The sequence below is a fragment of the Agelaius phoeniceus genome, chromosome 6 (assembly GCF_051311805.1).
Source record: "Agelaius phoeniceus isolate bAgePho1 chromosome 6, bAgePho1.hap1, whole genome shotgun sequence".
NCBI classification, from domain to species: Eukaryota; Metazoa; Chordata; class Aves; order Passeriformes; family Icteridae; genus Agelaius; species Agelaius phoeniceus.
In genome coordinates this window covers 6,986,895-7,012,259 of record NC_135270.1, presented here as the reverse complement: position 1 = coordinate 7,012,259, position 25,365 = coordinate 6,986,895, and the positions used below count along the sequence as shown (strand labels likewise).

The window sequence follows — 25,365 nt, the reverse complement described above, 5'->3', positions numbered from 1 at the left end:
GCTTTCTCTCTCCTGCATTGGCTAGTGATGTTTAACAAGTAAAGGATTTTCCTTTCTAAGGTACAGCAAATTATGAAAGAGGACACTTGGCACCTGCTGAAAGAGAAGGTTTTCCTTTATCTGAATTGGACCATCTGACACCTTCCTGCTTCATATCTGACACCTTCTTCTTTCATGGTTTTCCATTTTATCTTGTGTTTTTGCTTGATCCCACTTGAGTTTGAAGATGGCAACCAAGGAAATATCAACCACTTGTTCTTACTCTTAAAACATGCCATCAGTTCATGAACAAATACAACCAAAAACCCTACCCCAAACCCTGACTATGTTTTAGATACTACTAAACAAAACATGCCAACACGAGAAACACAGGCTAAAAACCTAAAATTAAATAGTATCTTTTTTTCTTGATAAGCCAGAAACCAGTGTAATCTGACTGGTAGATATAAAAAAAAAAAAAAAAAAAAGCTTATCTAGTTCATTTCATGCTCATGCTACAGTTGATCCACTTAATTATTTCTACCATTATACAGCCCACTGCTGCTTTTTTTCTGCTTGGAAAAAGTGTCAGTGTTACAGGAGAGAGATTTTATGCTCAGAGGGCCTTGGATTAGAAGAACAGTCATTTTAATATTGGAGATTCGTCTTTGGAACCAGACTGCTTTTAAGCATGTAAAAAATTTTTTATGCTGACATGTGTCTGTGTTACAAAATAATTTCAAACACTGGGATGGAAACAGATGCTATAGGCCAAAGAATGAAAACTGCTGGTTTAGGATAAAAAAAAAAAATCATCCAGTGCTATAAGAAAACAGAAGAAAGCACATGGCATAATAGGTCAGTTTAATGGCATTGTTTGCAATAAAGCTGACATTTCAGGCATAATCTGCAGTGCTCACTTGAAATAGGACATTTTGCTGGGCAGAGAAGGATTTGATACATTCTTTTATATTGCTGTGTCAAATTGATTAGAACACAATAAAATGGAGAATGTAAAATAAAGGCCTTTGGGCTTGCTGGTTAGAAGTGTAATAAGATGCACAAGGAATTAAAATGAATTTTACTCTTCAGAAGTATGTCAAACCTGTCATGTGCAGTTTGTGTGGAGCTTTCCTTTTTCTCATTCATTTCCTAGGAATATCCTTCCTGTGTGCACTTTCTGCTGACCTACATAAAGTGAATTCCCTTCAGTGACTTTGCCCAGCATTTTTCTGTTCTCTTAATTATTATTTGAAACAAGACAATGTTCGAATATGAATTATTGAAAACCTGTTACAGTTGATACAGTTTTGGTTTCCAACCATAAACTTCCCAATGGGGCTCAAAACTTTGCCAAAATTTCTTTCTGAGTTTCACTGAAGCTGCCTGCTGGCCTGGAGAGCAGCCACAGGAGGATTCACTGCAGCAGCCTCACTGAGTAGCCCTGGATCAGGATCCAGCTTCTGCTGTCAGGCTGAGAGATATCTCAGCTACACAGACAAGAAAATGGGCTGAAACTTGGTTTCTTAAATGATGCATGGAGTATTTCTCATAACCTCATGGAATGAATTCTAACCTTTGAAATTTGGGAAATGTTAATTGGTAAGCCAGGGTACTCCACATTTTCATTTATCTGCTACTCTTATCTCAGAACTCACATTACCCAAAATTGGATGTGTCTCCTATGTGCCATGAGTCACTTGCTTTGAAAAGGCCTCTGTTAGCTGGAAAGCCCGTGACAAGTCTAGATGGCAGGTCGTGTGTTCTGTTTGGATAAACAGTGTTACACTTCATGGGAGAATTGGTATCAGGAGGAATTAATAAATGACTCATGTTGCAGTCCTGCATTTCATTTCAGATATCACAGAAAACCTGAATGTAAATGATATGATGCATCACTTTTGAAATTTGGAAGAAGTGATTCAAAAGAAAATACCAGAGCCAATCTTCTGCCTAAGTTAAAGCAGGGAAAAATGACCTGTTCACATCAAAGCAGCCCCAGTGTGTGTGCACATTCAGCTTTCAGTTGACTGTGAAAAATTAAGTTGATCTTTGGACACTTAATGCTGTATGAAGGCAGCCTTTCACTTGCAATGACTGTCATCTGCTCTGTCACATCCTTACTTTTCCCTTGCAGCTGAAAAGCAGTAACTTCTCCTACAAAAGCCAGGTTTATCCTTCCTGACACGATGTGTCTGTGCCCCTGCCCTGTACCCCCCACAAGCTTGTGCTGCTGCTGCACTTCCATCCTCATGTGGGACAGCATTGTGCAGAGAATTCTCCTTAAATCTAGGAAAATATCCATTTTCATAAAGAATTTTCCAAGAAAAAAAACATTAATCAATTTGGTCTTTAATATGGGCATGTTACTAGACCACAGAGGTATAAGGTGAGGGTCTGAATTCAGGCAAGTTATTTATCTCAGAAAATTCTAACTCAGAAGTCCTTTTCAATGACTTGTTCTCAGCTAACCAGATGTTTCAGTGCTTTCCTGAACTGAGGTCTAACAAACTTACCCTTTGATCTTACTGCTAATGATATCTGATTTATTTGACTCTAAAATGTGCACTGCACTGGAGTGTGGTTTGACACAGCAAATGAAATGTTTCCTGACACTTGGCACTGGTGCCCTCATCCCTGTGGATTTCTGCAGTGCATCATTCTCACTGAAGGTCTGTCCTCCCGAGGATGCGTGGGATTCATCTCCAATGGCATTACAAGGAAGTTGGCTCCTGCTCAGAGTAGAAAGCTCCTTCTTTTTTGGAAGTAATTTCCATGATTTTATACCTAATCCCTGTTTGGATTCCTGCATAGAATTTGATAACAGAGACTTTGGATAACTGAAATACAGACTTGTAAAATACATTCCTCATTTCCCTGGGAATACAGTGATGCCAAATAAAGAGTTAAACCAATTCAGTGTGTTAAACCATTGCTTTCATGGAACAGCACTGTCTGAACTCTGTTTGGCTGGATTGTAGTTCTGGGGTTTTCTGACTTTATGAGAATAAAGTCTTCAGTCTTTTGAAGAACTGAAGATTGCTACATAAGAAATGTTGAATCTGCAGTTCTGGCTGATTAGTGTGCTGTAAGTTACATAAAAAATCATGCAAAACAGGAAGACAGGCAAAATAAGAAAATGAATATTTCCTTAAGTAAGTTTCAGATTAAGTAAGATTGAAACATTCTCCAGCATTTCTGCCCTATCAGCAGGGCAGTGAATAAACCCACTGTCTCCTACATAAAACATTCTTTAATATACCCAAAGAACAAGAAATGAGGACTGAAAATGTATTGTCAATTTCCCTGGATTAAGGTCAAAGCTTGAGAAAGAGAGAGAATAGAGTATTTTCCTTCACAAATTCAACAATTTCAGTTTTAAACAGATTAGGGAAATAAAGCCAGAAACGAATAAAATTCGAAAAGAAGAATTATAATACTTACATTGGTGACATATTCAATATCCTTCCAAAGATTACATTCCCTGGGAAAATCTGCCAAATCTAAAAAATTATCCACTACCACTTGGCCAATCAAGTCGTGCCTGGAGAATCTGTCAAAGTCATACACAGAGAAATGGAGTTTCCTTGTGTTGAGATCATTGTAGGGGACAGTAAATAAAAAAACTTCATCAAACACTGGATTTAGGGTCTTTCTGTGCACTTTAGTCTGGTGTTTTGTTTTCCTGTCAGGGAGCAGATAGATCTTCACGTAGGGATCTGAAGTCCCAGAGAAGTCCTTTGCCGGCAGGTTGACGGCCTTGTGAATCTTCACAATCAGCTGCTCCAGATCACAGTCATACTTGAGGATGAAGTTGAGTTTTCCACAGGCCTTGCTGTTGCTCCTGCGGCCATCATCTGTGTCCAGTGATCTCTGCTTGTACAGCTCTGGCTTGATGCGGCCGATGCCCGTCAGCTGCTCCTGCTTCTGCACCTGCTGGATGTTGAAGTCAGGGTTGGACAGGTTGAGCTGCCTCCGGAGAGAGTTGTGCCTTAAAGCCAAAAGGAAAGAATTGAAACAGGCTGTGCACACATGCTGAAGAACCAGCTCACCTTTGGTGTTTCCATAATGCGGGGTTGGGTTTTTAACGCTCAGCGTTTGTGAGAGCTGACCTTCAGCACCACACTGCTAATGCCACATCAGTGTCTGTTCCCATGTCTCAAGCTGGGCTGAAATGGTTTGCTGATCACCCCAACAGTTGTTTTCCTTTTTCTGTCACACCTGATGTAATAAACTCTGTGGTACTTAGGCTGAAAAGCTCCTTTACTTTCATTAGCTGAGGATAAGAAAGTTGCTTTTAGCTTTAATAATTCACACTTACTGTAACTGAAATTTCTCCTTCATGGATAGCAACAAAAATCAAATTTGCAATCCCTGTTGAGGTAGGGAGATGTGAAAGTGAAAGCTGAATTAGGTAAAAGCTTAATCTTCTATGAGTTCCATTTTATTGTCCTATTCATATGCAACAATCACTCAGTGTATTGGAGCACCAGGAGCTCAGGTTGAACACAGAAAGAGCATGTGGAAAATGCCAGCACAGGATTAATTCAAAGCTATCTATATTGAATGTAATCAGCAAGAGTTCCTCTGCTATAATTGTTTTCATTCATTCCTGGTAAATATCTGTTTACTCAAGCTTACAGCAGGAACAGCCTCTTATGTGCTATCCTAATTTTTTTTTTCTTGTTGCATAATAAATACATAATCTTATAGCTCTACATTAGTCATTTCCAGGATAAAATATTATCATATCACCAAAGAAAAAAAAAATTCAACCCTTAAGCTCCTCATGGCAGTGAGAGGCACAGAATATCCTGCGAAGGAATAAAAAGAAGAGGCTAGCAAAGAGCCACTGGGCTAGTGCTGTACCTTCTCCAGCTGAAGCGCATCTGCTTTGACTCAGATATTTACTGGCTCTTCACATGCTGATCCTTATTCTTGCTGTATGAAACAATCCTTTTTTCACCTGCCCCTGCACACACTCTCAGCCTCCCCCTTTCCTCTTCCCTCGTGCACTGGTTTTCCAGTTCCCCTGGAGACTTCACTGGCTTGTGTTCAGTCACTCTTCTCCCCAAAGTCAGGATTGTGGCTAAAATCGATGAGTTTTTTAATCCTATTTCTAACTCTTGCAAGAGTTTCATTAGCTTGCCCTACTTTTCTTTGGAAAAATCTTTGAGGAGATATTACTGAATGTTCAGCACCAGTGCTAAGTGCAAAAGAATATGCTTTACAAGCTAAATCTAGGCTGTGCTGGTGCTTTTAAAGAATGCAGGGCTCTGTGTTATCCAGCTCCTGAGGGAAAAGCACCAATGAGACAGTAGTTGTGATGTCTTAGCATTTTGGCTTTTATATTTTTCATATATTTGTAACCCTACAATTCTTTAGTGTGTAACTCTAAACTCCATATAAAGTGTTAGCTACTGCTCTCCCAGTTTGGCCAGGCAGAACAATTCTTCTCCAGGCCTGGGAATCAAGGCCACCTCACTGCCTCAGGCCCCAAGAGATGTAAAAAAAAGTGTGTTGGGGACAGCAAACTGGGGGTAAATGACTTCATTACCTGAAGCTGTAATTGGAAGATTAACCTCCAATATGCAAATGGACCAAACTTATAAAAGTATGAAAATCTGTGACCCGTCATCCATTTTGGGTATAGTCCCTGAGGGGAGCTTTGTCTGCCCAAAATGTACCTGAAGGCCTTTCAATAAATATAACTGCATTTTATTCCCTTAATTTTGTCTGGCCTCTGTTTTTAGGTAGTCCCAAAAAGGCACCAGTTGTGAGAAGAGTGGAACAGGATTGTGACCCGGTCTCTTTGACCTACGAGGTTTGTTGGGAAGGATGAAAGTTTGACAAGGAAGTCTCACAGATATGCATGCCAAGCAGAAAGATTTTTAAATGTGGAGTCTGATGAAGGAATAGAGATGGAAGAGCAAGTTTTGATATAGAAGAAAAGAATTGCTGAGCCAGTCTGACTGGATACCCAAGGAGGCAAAGGGTGTGTTAGTTAGAAGGGGTTTTATGGCTTAGAGCAAAGGACAAACCCACCTCAAACAAGAAGATGTTTTTACCAAGCAGAAAGATAGCACAGGCAAACAAGCCTGCTGATGTAGCAGGTAGAAAAAAGGTCTCAAAATTTTCCACTGCAAGAAAACTGAAAAACAACTTCTAGTTTAAACTCTAATGTACTAACTTTTAGTTATTGGAGAATAGTAACATGAATATGGTAATTATAGTAGTTATGATAGGCTAGAGATAAAAGTTAAGGTATAGATTGGTTCTACTGTATTAGGATGCTCAGCAAAGGAAAGTATAGAATGCATTGCAACCAAAACCAAAGGGTCTCCAGGCCTACCTACAGCTGGAGCTGACAGCTGTAGGCACAGCTCTGTCACCCACAATCCTGGACTGCTGTAACCTCTTGGATGGAATAAACTGCGTTTTGGAGAGCTGCCTGGAGTCCCACATCCCTCATTTCAGCTCTTGCAGAGGTTTGTGCCCCTCAGTGAAAAACTTCTGTATATATATATTTTTTTATATATATACATATGTCGCAGACATCTTTTATGAAAAATCCTTTCTTTAGGATTTTTCCTCTTGAGAAGCTGAGAGGCCTCAAGAACAAAATGCAAACACTGATTATCTGCTGCTGTGGAATGCAACAAGTAAATTTTGATTGCCTCATGTTAGATGTTTCTAATTAATAGCCAATCACAGCCCAACTAGCTCAGACAGAGAGTTTGAGACAGAGCCTTTGTTATCATTCTTTCTTATTCTATTCTTAGCTAGCTTTCTGAAGAAATCTTTTCTTCTATTCTTTTAGTATAGTTTTAATGTAATATATATAATAAAATAATAAATCAAGCCTTTTGAAACACGGAGTCAGATCCTTGTCTCTTCTGTCATCCTAAGACCCCTGTGAACAGCAACACATACAAATAAAAAAAAAATTTATATATATTTTTAAAGGAACGTGGCAAGAAAATTAAACCCTTTTTTCCATCAGCGTGTGCCTTGCTTTTTGGGCTGCATTCACGAATAACAGAGACAAATGGCAGCTACTGACCGGGCAGACGAGGTGGGCTCGGTGATCTGGCGCTGCATCCGCACGTTGGGCACGCAGTTCTTGTCTCCCGCCTGGGTGTCCAGGGGCAGGTCCGGGGAGGTGTGGCTGATCTTCATGGAGGCCTCGGGGAAGGCAGCGGGCTGCCCCAGGTACTCCTCACTGTAGTCGCGCTCATTGGCCTCCGTGCCCGCGTAGTGCAGCGGCTCCTGCTTGCTGTCCTTGTTCCCAAAGGGCAAACCCCGCTCCCGCCACGGGATCCAGCACAGCTTCCAGGACACGAACAGGGACACACCGAACAGAGCCAGGCCGCAGGCAGTGACAACCAGGGACAGCAGGCTTATGGAGATATCTGCAAACAAGAGAAGCGTGTCCCTGTCACGCCTCGGCACTCCGTGTCTCCAGAGCGCCAACACGGCGCCCAACACCTCTGGGCTGCAAATTTTCTTTCTAATTTCTAATTATTTCCCCCAAACAGCTTGGAATTCAGTATAAGACTGTCACTATAGGACATGAAATAACACAACGCGGCCACGCAGCTTTCTCAAGGTGAAAAGAGAATTTTTAATTTCTGACTCTCTCGGAGTTTAGTTGTTAATTGCAGCCCTGAGACATGTGAAAGGTCTCTGTTTCGGCCCGCGCAAATGAAGAACGAGTCAGAGCTCTTCAGTTTTCGGTCTTGAAGTTGTTTGTTATCTCTTATCTATAAAATTTTCTTTCTGCCCAGCCGAAATCTGCTCAGCCGGGCAGCCAGAGGCACTCTGACTGCCCCCAGGGCAGTGTTGTCTTTTTATACTACAAACTATGTATATCATATTTACAATTACTTTCCAATACCTATCACCTATGTTAGACAGTGAACTTCTATTCTAAACCAATTCCAAAGTGCCAACATCACAGCAGAAAATGGAGACCAAGAAGAAGAAGAAGAAGAAGAAGAAGAAAGGCTAGACACGCCCAGATTCCTCCATCTTGTCACCAAAACCCCCATTCCAAAAATCCTAAAATCTACATTTTCACCCTGTGATAATTTTATTATTATACTATTCAAACTTCTGTGACTTTCAGGTCCTCATACAAAGCTGGCAACTTGCTCCAGGGGTCATAAAACAATCCCCAGGTGTTCTGGTCTGCGTGCCAGGGTCTCTGAGCCCCCCAGCAGGGTCCTCAGCAACTCTGGACACCCAGAGGGATGTACTGAGTTCTGACATGACTCCAACATTTACAGATTTCTAAAAGTGACAGTGGATTGGAGGGTGACAGTGCCACCTCTCCAATGACACTGGACAAACCAACAGTCTATCGAATTTCTTTTCTCCCATAAAAGAATGCAAAACAATAAGATATTTACATAAAGCAAATTTCTTTTCTCCCATAAAAGAATGCAAAACAATGAGATATTTACATAAAGCGTGTGAGAAAGTTCGTTACAGGAATGTAAACTTCAGAAGGCTTAAAAAAACTTAAAAAATCAGGGCGACATAAGACTTGAACCTAGCTTAAAATTACCCTCCAAAAAATGGGTGGGATGAAAGGTCGTTCTGAATCTGAAAAGGGTTGTTCTCTTGCTCACTCAACTTCCTATTGATGAAAAAGCAGTGCCTGCAGTACATTTTATCTTTTTGGGGTTTTTTTTTTCTTTTCATGTAGGGCATGTCCTCCACCTGTTTTACCAGTTCTTACTAGCTTCTCTTCCAGAGCCTGTATTAGGCTTAAACACCATGAAAATATGCACACAAGCACCTCTGTGACATGAATTTTTAAAGTATTTCATTGCTGTATCTTGGTTTATTATTTTAATTCCATTCCATATAATTTTAGACTCATTCCTATATTTGCAAATTATTTTTGACTATCAATGCATGGCTTGCTCTTCATAATTTAATTAGGATACCAATATCTCTTCAAAACTGAGGTTTTACTGGATTTTTTAACTCCAAAGGCTCTTTCTTTTCTTTTTCCAAACTTCTGGTATAAAAAGGAATGTACAGATGAGTTTTCTGTTGTTTTTCCCCACATTTCCAGCATTATCCTACTCCATCAACAGAAATAAGTTACTGGGAGTGGGTTTTGGTATGTTTTGCTTTAAGTTGCAGGTTGGGAAAATGACTCAGTGGAACAGCTGTTTTTGTGGTTACAATTTTTTTGAAACGAATCTCTCTGTGGATTACACAATACATCATCCCTTGAACACAATTAGTGAGGATTCTATTTTACTGCCTTAAATTACAAACACAAGCTGATCAAAGCAATTTTTCACACTGTGTGTAGGTTCAGAGTGTCAGGCTGCATCTCTCTAAGCAAACAGCTAGCCTCAATTCTCAAAGGATGGCAGAAGGTTGAAATGTACTGCTTCTCCTAAGACAATTATTTAAAAATGACAATTCAGATGAAACAGCCCCAGTCCATTCCAAAATAAAAATAACATTTTTTTTTAAAAGTAGAAAAGTCAATACCTTCTGCCCCTGCTGTGAGTCTCATTCTCACCAGCCAGACAGATTTAATTTCCACAGTGGGGGGAGTGACACTGCAATCCATTTCACACAGGAGCTGTGCAGTTTATTTTGCATGCTGCAAACCAATTTCAAACAATTTTAGCCAGCATGGCCCTTTCTGTCCTTCTCCCAGTCATATCAAGACAAAGCTCATTAAGAGTGGGGACAGCACAGCAGCTGCTTGGAATTACAGCAGAGAGTTTTTTCAGAGCTAAAATTAATTAAAGAAATTCCTCCCATGCATAAAAGAGAATTTGGGAGAGAGTGGAATGGTAGTTCTTGATAATTTTTGAATATTTATTGGTAAACAAATCTGGCAGTGGATGCAGAGCACAACCTCTTTTTGATTAAAAAGCTGAGGATCAGGGATAAAGAAGTGAAAGAGGGTCTTTAGAATAAAGTAATTTGTCTTGGATTCCCTGGTGAAGAAGCAAGAAATACATGAGAGGTCTGCAAAAAGGCCATTTATTTCAAAGAACTGATTCAAGTAAATGACCCAGCATTGAAAGAAATGAGACATTTGGAGTTATCAGAAGCAGCCAGAAGATTACAAGGTGAGAACAGAAGACTGCCCAATGATAAGGGTGTGTGGAAGGTGAGGAACAATTTGAAAAGTAGACCAGCAGTCCCCTACCCTATCTTGAAGATGACTTTAGCAGAGGAAGTTTTCTAGAGAACAGACACTGTGAGAAGAAACACATGGGGGCAACATGAACTGGTTTTCATTTGGAGAGTCTGGGGGCTTTAATAACATCTATAACACCATCATCTCACAGCTTGCTTGCAGAGAAGCTGGGCAGTAAGCAGTGCAGGTCACAGCAGGAGAGGGGAGTGTTTATCCATCATCTTGGTTTCACTTCTCCTGGCTCCTTTGTGTCAGGAAGAAGTTTTTGTATGAAATTTTTGTTTCTTTGGGTGGAAAAGAGACCATCACGTATCCATCCTGCTTATGTGGAAGACAGACTAAAGGGTTGTGCTCTAAGCTCTTCCTTTTCATCAGACAGTAATTTTCACATCCTGTGTGCCTGGCAGGCAATTTTCAACAACAGTGCAGATCCATGGTGAACATCTGAGGTGAGCACAGTCCCACGTGAAGAGATTTTTTGGCTGCATCCCTGAGCTGCTTTGCTATTAGCTACTTGTACTGCTCCATACTGTATTTTCTGCGTAATTTTTACTCGATCTCTCCAGATGTCTCAGTTTTTCTAAGCCTGTTTATCTGTATTCTCCTGTGGTAGCAGTACTCATCTGATGCCAGTGATTTCCTCTGCTTTGTAACGAGAGCAGGGTAAGTCTTTACTACTTTGTACTCACAGAAATGAGATCTACAGCACAGAAAGTGTTCCTTAGAAATCCCTCTGTGAATGCCATGATGCCAGCCAAGCATCTTGATACGAATCCAAGTCAAAATTTCATAGTTCTACCTTTGTCATCATGGCTGCACTAAGAGCTGAGGTCCCAAATTCCAGCATGTCAGAATACTTGGATTATAGCATATTGATTATGGCATGTTGCCGCTGGACAATGTGTTCCCCTCTAGCAAAGGAGGCCTTTGAATAGACAGAAACCAGGAGGACAGACCTTTAGGGTGGCCCCAGATGAAACATTCTTGAGATTTGGTAGCTGTCTCTAATTCTTTTTCTATTGAGACTGTGACTTCATTGTTAGAGGACTCAGGAGGCGCTGCCACTATTTCCATGCAGCTCCTACAACCAGGAATTCAGCAGTGGTTTCCAGGAAGGACAGAGGCTCTCTGAATATCTTACTCGTGGCATTGTCTTACAGATATTCTGATGCAATAACCAATTTTTGACCAGGTTTCTGTGTTTCAATCCCTCTTATTCTACTGAATTCCAACTCATTTATCTACTATTCTTATCAGCACAATTTTTTCTGTTTTTCTTAATTTGTTTGTTCTGTTTTGTTGTTGTTTGTTCAGTTTTGGTTTGGTTATTTTTTTTGGTAGCAATCACAAGGTTAAAAATGATGTGGAAATAGCACGTGAAATTGAGTTTTCTACCTGTGGATTACACCATCAATTGTTACCACAGATTGGAGAGATGAACTTTCTGTCTGTGACAGATTTTATTACAGTCAGTGAGATAAAAAAATCCTCAGCCCTTTTATCAAAAAGACTCAGTTTGGTCATTGCTGAATGCTGAATCTTTTTACATTTCTTTAACTTACATTTTAAAGTAGATCCGTGACACAGAAAAAAAATCCCACTTTTTATGTCAAGGAATGTATGATCGGAATATAAATTGTCTTGTCTTCAGATTCTCCTATTAAAGAGAATCACAGAACCTTTGGGGAGAGGACCCTGCAGATCATTTAGTTCAACACTCTGCCCAAGCAAGGTCACCTCACACAGAATATGCCCAGATGAAATTTCTCCAAAGATTCAGGCCTCCCCAGCCACTGTGGGCAACCTATTCCAATGTCTGAGAGCCACCAAGTAGGTTCATAGCAAAATCTCACTTTGCCAGGGATGAAATACTAAGTGGGTAACATTTTTTAGATCACAATAACCAAAATTTCAGTAATGTTGTAAGACATAGCTGCACTTTGCTGATTATCTAGTAAAAAAGGAAATTAAATTATGCTTCTATTTATATTTCAAAGGGGTTTAGTATAAATCCACTGAACATAAACTTTTATATTGACTTTGAATAAAATCATAGATGGTTCTAGAAGAATTTGAATTGTCTTGAACTTTTACATAGATGCTGCATGAGTGTTATGTAGATAAGATGTGTAACGTGTAAATGTGTAATGATTCCATTCAAATACTGACAGTACCACATTGCAAGCCTGTGACTTGTTTTTTCTGGAATAAATGGTTGTGCTTTACCCTCTAAAACTCTGATGCTGAAAAATCTCACCAAAAAATCCGACAAACAAAACACACAGAAACGTGTTTGTCTTTTCATATGTGAAACAAGGATTGAAGTATTTTTTTCCTTCTTGTATTTATTAAGTTACCATTTGGATTGCTAAATTTTATACAAAATAAAATATCTAAATTAGCCAACAATGGGAAAGGTCAATAGCTAATGCAGATCAATTTTATGTGTCTAGACATGCAATTGGAGTTGTGGAGTCAAAAAGCACAAATTATGCTGTTTGGATTTGTCTGACTCCAAAAGATACAAATGAAAGCCAACATATGATAAATAAAAAACAACTGAACGGGCAATTTCTCATCATCCAGGCACAGAGATGACATTTAATCAAAGGAACTGCTGATGAATAATGTAATTATTTAGACAATCAAGTTGTAGGTTGCCTAGATGTGACTGGTGTTCTACCAAATGAACTCCTTTCCCAACAAACTGGCTGTAATTTGGTTTAACTTGAGGTTGAATGAGTTTTACTAGAAATCCTAACTGGGAGAGTTCTTTACACATTTTTATCAAAGTACAACAGGCTTTCTTTCCTCTGATGATTTATTTTTATTAAAATGACTATTCTAATATTCCAGAAGTACTGTAATATACAGTTGATCTCTTGGGTGAAGTTTGGCTGGCTGGTGAAACAAACCTTAGCAATTCAAAATCTTGCAATACAGATATTTTTAGTCCAAGAGAAGCAATCTTTCCCTATTTATACCCAACAAATTGCAAAAGGCATTCAAATAAAATAATGAAGTTAATTTTTTTTATGAATTATCATATTACTAGAATATAGGATATATTGGGACAGATCAATCTTTGCAAATATGATTCTGTCCAAATTCAGTGGAAATTTCAAGCTGTCATTTCCTGAAGGGGAAAAAAATTATTCTTTTCATTACTTTTTTGTTGTTTGGGGGGAGGTTTTAAGGAATATGTTTAGAAGTCTGGTTTCTTGAAAAACAAAGAAAATATCAGTGCCTATTTCTGAAATCCTAGCTGTGCTTTTGACAATCTAAATTGTTTTTCTTTTGTGCAAATACATCCATGGAGGGCTAGTAGCCATCATTCAGGTCAGTAGTTGTACAGCAGGAACAACTGGAGGGTTTTTTTTAAACATAAAACCCTAAGGTTTTAAACCTAAAACTCCAAGTTTTCCATAGGAGAAGTGTTAGGATCAAGTACCTGAAGCAGTTTTAGCCTGGCATTGCACTGTAGTTTCCTCTGTGCTTCACAAGTTTTCCTTAATTAACATAACTGGCACTTGTTCAGCATGGAAGGTGTCCCTTGGCAAAGACTTCTGGGACAGAGGAATAATTCCCAGCCAATGTACTCTTCTATGAAATGCTGTTAATTATCCTTAATACCATGTTTAGAAACTTTCAGTGTAATTCTTTAAAGGAAGGCAGCTGAAAACCAAGGGAATGAATCTCAGACTAAATTCATTTTATAACACATACATGCTCCACCTGTGTCTGACCCTGACATTTATGAGTGTGGACCAACAAACCTGGCCTAAATGACATCAGTGTCAGGGCTTCACATGGCAGTAACATTCTCCATGCTCTGAAAATGTATTTGTAGCTGAGTCTCACTGGTATTTGAGGCTGTTATTAGCTTTTAGTAATACTTTTTTTATTCCCTGGTTGTGTGTTCTACATCTTCTAGGTAGGCTTTAGGGTATGTAAAGCTCTTGTGTTGGTTAAGACACTGTTCTAATCCTCTGAGTGGCTTGCATGTCTTTTTATTCCTAAGAAAGTGTTACAAATTCCAGTTTATCAGAGTGTGCTTTCTCTTCATCTGCTTTGCTACGGTTACAAATTTGTTTAATGTTTTCTCCAGGTACTGTTTAACATTAACTAAGTCTCATTCATAAATATAATCCTAGGACTTCACCAAGCTACTTGTCAATCAGTTAAAATCTACATAAATTTCACAGCACAATTTCAATATGAAATCAAAGTTACTAAATGGCCATACAAAATATTCACAATAAATAGGGCAAAAACACTGAAAGATTTGTTTGTGCAGAGTATTTTTCTTGCAAGAATCGCTGTGATACAACTCAAAACTGTCATAAGACTGACATAATAGTTTATTGATAAGGTCAGAAGACTAAAGCTTTAAGCAAAAAAAACCCCAAAAACTAAACAAATAAACCAACAAAACCTAAAGCAAATTGTTCATGGACATTAAATAACAAGAAAAAAGTACTCAAAACACAGTAAATTACACCTTTTTTTGTTTTGCAAAAAGAAAGTTTTGCTTATTGAGATGAAAAGTTATGTAAGCAGACTGTCTTGTTTGTAATTCAGGTAAGGTCATTTCATACTCAGATAGTTGATTAATTACAATTGAAATTGTATGTGAACTTGTTCTAAGAAGAATTTATTACTGTTTGCACAGTGGATCTCTAATATATTTAGTCTGCATTAATGTGAATATCTCTGACAACTCAGCTGACACATAATACTGTGCTACAGTTTGTAAGTGACAAAAAAGCCTTCCCTAATCAGACAGCTGGCTATATGAGCAGTGAATTTTAAAGACAGAGTTGAGAGGAGTCGTATGTCCAAGGGCTTCCATTCTTCCCTGCCATCCTGCAGCAGTATCTACTGACAAGGAATGATGTTCCTCTGGTGGAAATGAAATCTGATGCTCCACAAGTGACACGGTCACAAAGTGCAGTAGAAAAAAGAATTTTTTGTGTCTGCAGTAAGATTTTCTCAGGTTCTCATGCCTCATTCTTGATTCTTTTTGATTATTATTGATTTCTCTTTCAGTACACACTTCACACAACTGATAAAATGTGCAAAATTACTGTATACCGGTGGTTTTCTAATGCTGAGTGTAAAAAATTATAAACTGGGGAAAAAAATCCATAAATTAAAATATAACAGAAGAGAGGACAGCAGTTCTACAAACACCATGTGAGATTTTCAAGTCCTCTGTGTATGGAGATGGCTTCAATGGCTCTATTTTACCCTGTTAGGAAGAATCATGGGGAGTGATGCATCTGCAGGACAGGAAAAGTAGCTGGAGCAAAGGAACACAAAATTTCCTAAAAGCCATTTGGCATTTGAGGCATGCTTGTGTCTTAGCTAAAAGGGAAAGCTGGTGATATTACTAGTGGAAAAGAAATTTTGGGGGTAGACACTCACACTGCAAATTCCTGTGACCATCAGTCCCGTGAGGTCCTTCACAGTGAGCAGTTGTGCTTTGTAGGACTAAAGTTCCTGTGACTTTTTCTGCTTCTTCTTTGCATGTGTTAAATCACAGAATCAGATTATTTATTCCAAGAAAACAATTAATATGATACACTTTGACTTTTCTTTTTCTTGCAGGATCCTTCACAAAGTGAGCAGAGCTGTTAATTAATGTTTTGCAAGTGTTTATCCTGGCTTTTTTTAGGGTATGCAAAGTAGAAGTTCATGCAGTAATTGAAGAATTTAACTTCTCATCTAGTCGAACAAAATGACTAGTCACTTTTGGCAAATGCTGTGTATGCTCCCTCATTAGCAGAATGAAAGGTTTTAATAGCAAATGAATGATGGAGAATGAAGAAAGAATAACCTATGAGAAATTTTCCAGTAGAAATTTTTTTTGAACAAATTGTGTGTGTTAAAAATTATAAAACCATCAAGATTTGTGACTATTTTAATGACTAAGCCATCTGAGCTCACATTAATCTTGAATATTATGACCCTATGAATAATAAGGAAGAGAGATTTCAATTTATTTCTGCAGTATATAGCCAGCAGCAGGAAGCCCCCAGGTTATGGAAGAGCAAACAGCTCATTTGAACCATGCCAAAAAGCTCCAAGTTCCATTATAGTCCTTGAAAGCCCAGTAAGCTACAATAATAGTAAATTGTTTTTAGAGTACTAGAGGAAATGACAGAGCAGCATTTCACTTCCCATTTGTATGAAACTGTACAGTAATATTCTCCCAGAAGTGCTCAAAACAACAGCTAGGGAGATCATAAAATCATAGCATGGTTTGGGTTGGGAGGGATCTCAAAGATCATTCCATTCCAACCCCTCTGCCATGGGCAGGGCCACCTTCCAAAATTTGTGAAATTAAACTAATTCAAAGGACTGGGAGATGTGGACAGAGCACTCTAAAGAGTATGAAGGGCTGTTTGAGCTTCCACAACATTTAAGTTTCACATTAATACCTAAAGACTAAATATATACACACAAATCTATAAGCTGATGAATATGATTAACAGATACTTTCTCAGAGACAAATGGTTAATAGCAGCTGTGTTGCTCATACAGTTCTAGTCAAAATCTTTTTTCTTTCAAATTTCCATTTTTTTCCTACTAGAAGCACTGAATTTAACATATCAGTGGTCTCTATAATCTTCTTAAGTCTAGTGGAAACCCTTAGCCTTTCTGATTTGGAATAATCTAAAGAAATATCTATTTTTGAACCTTTCTTAATTTTTAGGTGTATTTTGGTTTTGGGGCTTTTTAAAATAAATATGTAAGAAATAAGACAGTATTACTTTTCTGAACAATTTACATAGACTAGAAGTGCAAGCTTCTCTTTAAAGTCAGATTGCTTGCAATGGAAACGAGGTCAATTATTTCATTAGCTTCCTTTTCAGAATCAACTACTCTAAGCCTACATTATGGGAGTCTGGCACTACACAGTGGTTCAATATTTACAATACTTGCTTTACATTTAAGGAAGAGCGAAAATTCATTTGCTTTCTCTATACTGGCAGATCATCAAAAGGTTGTCACAAGTGTTGAAACCTCACAAGGGACTTCAAGAAAGTTGCCTGCATAGACTGAGATGGATAAGGAGGAGCTTTATTGCTTGTTGCCATCACAAATCACTAACATCTTAAGCTGATTAAATAGCCTGATTTTTCTTTTAAGAGGGGGTTGCTGGCACAAAGGGAAATAAAGGCAGCCTTGAAAGCATTTATCTTTCTCAGATGAGGAGCCAGATGCACTGCAACACTCACATTGACTTCTGTTAAAAATATTTCAGCCACAGTTAATGTATTCTGGGTCTGTCGTTTTTTGTGAACTTAGGGTTCCCACTATATAAAAGGAAGATTTTTGGGCTGATCCATAAGTATTAGGGTGTGATGAAAGCCTTACTGCCAGGGATATTTACTACTAGAAAAGATAATGAATTAATAATGTACCATCAAATCATGTCTACTATGAATTAACTGTTAGAAAAAAAATATGGAATATATTTTTTTCAATTCATACTCCACTGATAGAGAGCAAAAGAAATAGCTTAAGACTTTCAGAATTATGAGTGGGTAATTCTGGAAGTCATAAAATCATAGAATCATTTGGCTTGGAAAAGATCCTTAAGATCAAGTCCAAATGTCTTGTCTGTCAACAGCACTGTCTAACAGAAAACTGCAAAACAGATATGAAAACAGAGAAAATCAAGAGAAATCTGAAGTGAAACATCTTAGAAATGCAGCAGCTAAAGAACAGAACTGAGAAACAGATTTGATAATATTATCATTCAGACTGCTCTTCTTCTTTTTCATTCCTAGACATGGATTATTTTAAAGCTGAGATACTCTTGGAAGTTTTCCGAATTCTGGCAAATCTGAATACAGAAAAGAACTTCAACGTGCTTATTTTTGCAAAGCATATACTAAAGAATGTATGCTTTGAGTAAGATTTGAATATATCTGGATTGGTGTTTTCTTGGGTTTAATTGTACAGTCATGCAAGACATTTTATTTAAAAGCAATCTGTAGAAAGAACAAGAAGCAACAACTCTTGTAAACAGAACAATTTCTTATGAACTGAATCATTTCATGTTGTATTTAGTTGTGAATATAAAATTGAAACTGGAAAGCTTGAGGGGTTTTTCTTCTTGTGTTTCTCACTCCACAGTGGGAAGGAGGCATCCAATTCTGCAGCTTTCCCAGGGAACAGAAAACTGAATGTACTGTAGCTCACTGAGGGATGAATTCAGGGCTTTACTCTCTACAGCTGCTGATTTAAGCACTTTGATTGAGCTGTGATAGATTAAAAAAGAGGAAAAAAAATCAAAATGATAATAAATCTGAGCCATGCACTTCAGCATCAGTGAAGCAACCATGGGATTGCTGCTTTCCAACATAAATGTCAGAGTTCACGGATGGGATGCAAAACTTCTGTCAGTGACTCAGGAAGATTAGTGTATTAATATGCCCTTGAATTCCCTAAGTGTATTAATATGCTTTTAAATTTCCTGAGTCAAACTGGGCACCTCTACCTGGAGAAACATGGCCCTGCCACACAGCCAAAGGGGCACACTCAACAAATCACTTACTGGGAAAAGGTCAGGAGCTGCTGGATTCATGAGGAAAACAAATCTTTAGAAAGAGACAGGTGGGGGACAAGGGACAAAGATGAGACTTGGTATAACCCTACATGCTGTCAATCCTGGTCCCTCTGGTACCTTCCTGTTAACAACACTCATAGCTTTGTACCCATAGAATAATAAACCAGAAATGCCCGAGAACAGTATCAATAACTAATTCTTTAGGGCTAGAAATTCTGGCAACTATCAAGATGTAGATATTTCAGATTTATGAAAAACAGCCTATTTTTGCCCTTCTGCCTCTATGTAAAACCAGACATTTTCCAACAAATGCAGTCCAGCAGAAGGGCCTGCTGTCCTAGAAGTTAATTTATTTTTCATTCATCTTGACATAAAGGTCAAGATAGTAATGCTTCAGCATTTCAGGGTTTTAGGGCTGATAGTAACTTCACCAAACACATTAGCCTTGCATCTGTCTGGGGGTTTCGAAAGCTGCAAGGGGCCTTGTGGTAGATTTTGCACCTAAGAAAAGCAGGAGGTGTTTTTATTTTAGATATTTAAAATCACTGTGAGCCACAACTCAAGAAACCTCTGAACACCAGAGACTAAGGTCAGAGAAAGGATCAGAAGCTCTTATGCTCATACAAAAAGTCATTTATAGCAATGGATGCATGTTGAACACTATTTAAGGGTATCAACCACTTTAAAGAAGTGTATTAATTTGATGCATGTAAAAATATCCAGCAATTAAAATATGAATGGTTAATATCTTAAAACTGTCCTGAAGATTTTAATCTATTTCTCTCTATACAATGAACAGGCACACTTCATGCACTCCATTTTTCCAACACTGCAGATGGATCCGCACCCATTTACTTTGTGTGTCCAGAAGTTTCCCCTTCTCCTTCTGTTCTTCCCCCTCTCTCCACCCGTCCCCTCTGCCATAAACACTCACACAAGACCATCCCAAGTCTAAGATATATCAGCATGAGTGGAAAGATAAGATTCTGAAGTATGTATTAAATACATATAAAATGACCAGTGACATAAGCTTAATAAATGATATTTATTAATATAAGCCTGTAGGGCTTTGGTGGTCTAAAAAATTACTAATGCTGAGTGGGATGGCTGGAGCCACAGGTCCTTGCTCTGTTTTGATGGAACTGTAAGGAGCTGAGAGAGAAAGCCAAATGCAAGCTTCCCTCCTTGACCTTACAGGGGCTGAGTCTCTCTCCCTGGAGGTATTTAAAAAGTGTCCATGGCATCTTGGCATTCAGGGCCTGGTTTTTGTGGAATTCTCAGTGCTGGTTTAAGAGTTGGACTCAATGATCCTAAAGGGGCTTTTCCACCCTTAAATATTCTATGCTGTGATTCAATGAAGATGTCATCAGTCATCAGTGAGCTCAGAATTACAAAGCTAAACTATCTAAAGCACCTGTGAGACCCCAATTTAAGGACTCATTTAATTACTCTTCAGGAGTGATTAAGAGGAGTTGACACTTTCTTGTCCAAGTCTCCAGACCACCTCTCTGATGCACAGTTACTTCATTAATGTCCATCAATTTAGGATATTGACCTCCTGGATTATGACATGAAGGTCCATTAAAAACATTTTTCTCCAGTGCTTTCAAATACCATACTAATAGGAAAAGATATGAAAATTCAGATTTCTAATTGGAAAGATGTAATTTATAATGTTTTAAAGAGCAATTTTCAAGCTATTTTTTTTCAGTCTTTGTTTAAGTTTAGTGACCTCTGCAATACATCTGGGATATAAGTGACAGCCTTCTGTCCTTATTTAAATAATCAATGAATCTACTGTTGTTGATAGGGTAATTTTTTTTTAAATCAAGATTTACTCATGAAAGCTGTGAGAAAGCATAAAAACGTGTCTGGACAGACACAGTTAAAACCACTGTGAGTAAAACTGTATCAGTAGAATGTTAATGGAATGTAAACAGCACAGAAATGTGTTCAAAAACCCTAGTGGATATTTGAAGAATTGTTTGTTTTTCTATTCACAATACCAAGTAGACCATAGAACAAAGCTGTTAAATTATGTCAGTGATTAAACTGTTAATCACTAAGTAGCTTTTTTTTTTTTTATAATTGTCAAATATACTTAAATGTCTTTTTAGAAACAGGCAAGCCAAGACACAGAATGGAAACCCACGACGCCGCACAACTCTCAAGGGGAGCCTTTGGAAAAGAGTGTGGAAAGTTAAAAATGGAACCTTCTCACTCCTCACTGTGAGTCTAGCAGCTTTCCAGTTGCTTTTGGAGAAACATGATGCAACTGAAGAGAAGGGAGTTTGACAAGAATTGCTCAGCCCACAATGACTGACCACCAGACAGTTGGGATAGCTTTTTCAAATAATCCAGTTAAAAATGAGTTAAATAACTGAGTCCTGTGAAAGCTGCCATTTCTCCAAATGCACCTGGTTTCAGCAGGCACATGGCCAACACGTGAAGGACTGAGAGGATGAACAGATTTTGGAGAAGGAAGGTGATACTGGCAGCTGAAAAGCCACGTCACCAACCCTGCAGAGCAAAAAAACTCATGCTGAGAATCAGTTCTTAGGTTGTAAAGCAAAAGGATTTCTTTTTTTTTTCCAGACTAGATTCTAGGAAGACTGAAATACCATGAATCACTGATATCACTGAATCATGAAGACTGAAATATCATGAATAGAATGGTTTGGGTTTGGAAGGGACCTTAAAAATCATCTACTTACAAACCATCTGCCAAGGGCAGGGACACTTTCCAACAGACCAGGTTGCTCAGAGCTCCATCCAACAATTGGCCTGGGACAATTCCAGGGATGAGTCACCCAAAACTTCTCTGGGCCTCACCACCCCCACAGCAAAGAAGATTTTCCTAATATCTAATCTAAACCCACAACCATTCAGTGTGGAGCCATTTCCCTTTGTCTTGTCACCACAGGCCCTTGTGAAAAGTCCCTCTCCCTCTTTCTTTCAGTACCCTTCAAGTACTGGAAGGCCACATTTACGCCACCTTCTCTTTTCTGGGCTGAACAAACCCAATTTTCTCAGCTTTTCCTTGTAGGAGAGATGCTCCACCTCTCTAATCATCTTGTTGGCCTTTGGTTCATATCCTTCCTGTGCAAACTAGAAAGCTCCAAATCAGTTAAAATCAACATCTGTAATAAAAACTATGAAACAGGGGTTTTGATAAATGCAGCAATTCTGGAAGATCTAAGCAGAAAATCCAAGGAATGGTATTTATGTACAATCTGTAATGATTCCTACAGTAAAGATTTGCAGTTGTCTTCCATGCCCCAAGTGATGCACCCCATTTTCTTGTGGAATATGCAACTGTAATGGTACATGCAATTGCTATCAAAGTTAACAGCCTCTTTCAAGTTAGAAATTCTGTAGATTTCAATCTTGCTGTGCTGTCTTCTGAAGCAAACTCTGCAGCACTTCTTTTATAATCTTTTATTATCAAAAGACCATTTTACATATTACATAAGAACCTTAATCTGATAATTAATTGAATGGAGAATAGCAAAATAATTAACAGGATGAAAAGTAAGATCTGAACTAGTTTGAATATCCTGGAAATCAGTTCATGGTATTTAGGCTTGTTTTTTTCAATTTGCAAGAGTTGAAAAAAAATTCCTTTTTTCATCCAGCATTCTGATAAAAGATATTTTTAATGTTTTAGATGTACAATTATTGCCACTACTTGTCAAATCCAGACTCTTGGAGATATTTTGTGCTTGCAGCAAGCAGAATCTACACTCCCGACTAGAAAATGTATTAGACTGGATTTGCATTTTCTTTAATTAAGTTGGATCTGTATCTTACCTCCTGAAATTATTTTCTCCAGAAAAAATTAGAACAGATAGTTTCTTAACATGAAGAACTGAAGACTATCCTCTGCTTTAGCAAGGATAGCAATGAAATTTCTGATTAGGTCTTCCTTGACCAATCCACTACCACATGAAAAGAGCAGGTGCCCTCATCCTAAACCTGAGAACCAGACCTGTCCTCCAGCATCCAGCCCCTGGATGACAGCAGGAGACAATGCAGCTCTTCATTCCTGGGAAGGAAAATTTTGCAGATTCCTGTTGCTGATCTGTGAGAAGGGTTTTTTTGTTTTTTTTTTTTTTTTTTGCTGTCCTAGACTGTTTCTTGGCAAAGCTCTTCGTTTTATTGAGGTTTCTAGACATTCCATGCTAATTCTGGAGCCTTGGCTGTTTAAATAGAAAATATTGCCAGGATAAACTGGCAGAGGAATTCATGTGAGCCATTCAGTGTTGCTTCTACATTGTGACATCGAGGATGTGGAGCAAATACATTGCTTTAAAGAACTCCTGACCAGTTCCACATGCAGAAGGAATTGCTCTGTCTTACAGATAGCACAAGAACTTGTTAACTTTGGTCCTGGTGTGCAGAGAATCCAGCTCCTCTTGCTGTGTCCCACAGTTTGGTAATGGAGATGGACTTGTCATGCATTTATGCACAAGTTCCTGTCCCTGAAGCCAGGGAGATTTCAAGTACAGGAGGGCCATGAGTTTGGAACATGGATGGTATTAAAGTCTCTGTAATTTTCTACTCTGAAGAAAAGTCCCTCACCACAAAGGTCCCCTTATTTTGAGTTGTGTTTTTGTAAGCAATTAACTCACCATTTTTGAGAAGCAAAATCAAACCAGCAGTGTGCTGTGTGCCTCAGAATAAATACAGTATAGCAATTATGGTTAATTGCATATGAGATTCTCAATGAGACTGGGGATGAAACAAGGGTGACAAGCAATTTACCAGACTGCACTTTCAGTGCCAAAATCAATTACAACATTCCAAGTCCTGTAAACATTAATAGCAAACTATGTGTCATTGTCCATCTTTGACTGATGTCCAGCATGTAGTGTCTGCTTGTGCCTAGTTGTGGGGAAGATGCAGTAACAGCTCCTTTAAAAGACAGTCTACAGCACATATTTATAGAGGGAGAACAAAATATCTGCATCTACATTAAAATATATGCATGTACATATATTGCTGCTGCTGCCAGTGGCTCCAGGGTGTTTAGGCCAGCCTCTGGATGTCACTGACAGCATAAATACAGAGTAATAATTAATTAATTTCTAAGCAGTGCAGAATGAGTCTGAGCATGAGGCTGAATTCATAGCACCGAGCTCATTATTCAATTTGGCTCACTATTGGATGATACTACCAGGGGATTACAAATCCCTCTGGGGGTTATTCTGCAGTGAAATACCACCAGTTACACAGAATCCTACTTCTAAAACAGAATTTCAAATGTGCTAGCTTCACTCAAGCAATAAACAAGAAAGTGAAGATAAACAACCTTACCAGAGAGAGAAATTATAATCACAGGGTATGGCACATTTTTTTTAGGATTTGTTCAATTATAATCAGTGATACACTTTTCACATGATGCACACACCAGGCTCTCCAGGTGGATGCACACAAACAAATGGGATGTAGAGAAGGGACCATCAGCCCTGAAACCTTCTTCCTGCAGACTTATGGCTGCTCTTCCTTGGGCCTGTTCCAAGGGGAGAACCCCTGCTCCCTTCATCTCCCTCCCAAAATTACAAGGAATGTGAAGGAGATGTTGGTGTCAGTCCCTTGCTCCTAAAAAATCCCAACACTGGTGTGGAATACTTAAGAGGAGTGGAAACCTGAGCTTTCATGTCTTCTCCAAGACTTGCTCAGCTGGATTGCTCTCAAATCTGGGGTTTTCCTTGGCTTTGAAGAACTTAAAAAGTTCTGCTGCTTCTAAGGGAAAAACAAACACAATGGATGGTAAATTTATAGCCACAGTTTTTTCATCTTCTGGTCTCTAAAAATAGTAATGGGGGTTCTCATTTCTCCAGAGACCAGCTACACCCCACTTTTCTTTCTAGCTGGAATACACTGATGGGATTGCTAACTTTTCAGCCACTTCAGTGGAATCATTTTAGGATAATTTTTGAGAACCTGGTACTTTTTTCTTTGTCATCCAGCACAGGTAGATAAGGCATCCACCAATATTTACTTTTTATTCTGGTTCTACATGGCCCCTCAAAATAAATAAAGAAATGAGGTTGAAAGAAGAAAATAAAATCACTTGTCTGATAGCTTGATTATATTAGGGGAAAAAATACCTAAAACTGAATTACATGAAGAGTACTTTAAATATTTTCTTTAGACTCAGGTGCTTGTACACATCCTTTTCTCAGGAAGTCCTTGTGATCCTATGTCCTTAAAATCAACACAATTCCCACCATTGGGTTGACTCAGATGACTGTAGGAAGAAAAAAAAAAGGAATAATTGTTTGAATGACTAAATGTGAATGTTAAGAAAATAGAAAACTTTTCACTTGTAGGCATGACATTACATTCATTAAGGAAAAAACTGACAAAAAAGTAGGGAAAAGGACCAAGCACTTCCAAGAACTGCATGTTCCAAACCTCCAGACTTGTGAAAGTTTGCTGTTAGTGGGTTGTTGAGAAGAGTTACCCACTCTAATTACCACTGTAATTTCTCTAGAGTACTTTCATGTAAGGGGTGGGTAATTAATTCTGTAAGGCTCCTAAACATGAGTACAACATACATTGAGGCATCCTGAAATGAATAAACAAATAGATATCCTTAAGAACAAGTAAATAGAGCCAG

The 25,365-nt window shown here is 38.5% G+C and overlaps 1 protein-coding gene across 4 annotated transcripts in view; it reads right to left on the bottom strand.

Moving 5' to 3' along the window:
* The window catches only part of LOC129121579 (synaptotagmin-9), a 68,968-nt gene that overhangs the window by 29,770 nt on the left and 13,833 nt on the right, over nt 1–25,365 (bottom strand). For all 4 annotated transcript variants that reach the window (XR_013182652.1, XR_013182651.1, XM_054634922.2 and 1 more), the window contains exons 2-3: nt 7,043–7,391; nt 3,424–3,970 (exon numbers count right to left, since the gene is read on the bottom strand). Coding sequence is in view for 2 of the 4 variants with exons in the window: in XM_054634922.2 (XP_054490897.2) it covers nt 3,424–3,970; nt 7,043–7,391 (896 nt within the window). In the remaining 2 variants the exon portion in view is untranslated. The remainder of the gene's footprint in view (nt 1–3,423; nt 3,971–7,042; nt 7,392–25,365) is intronic.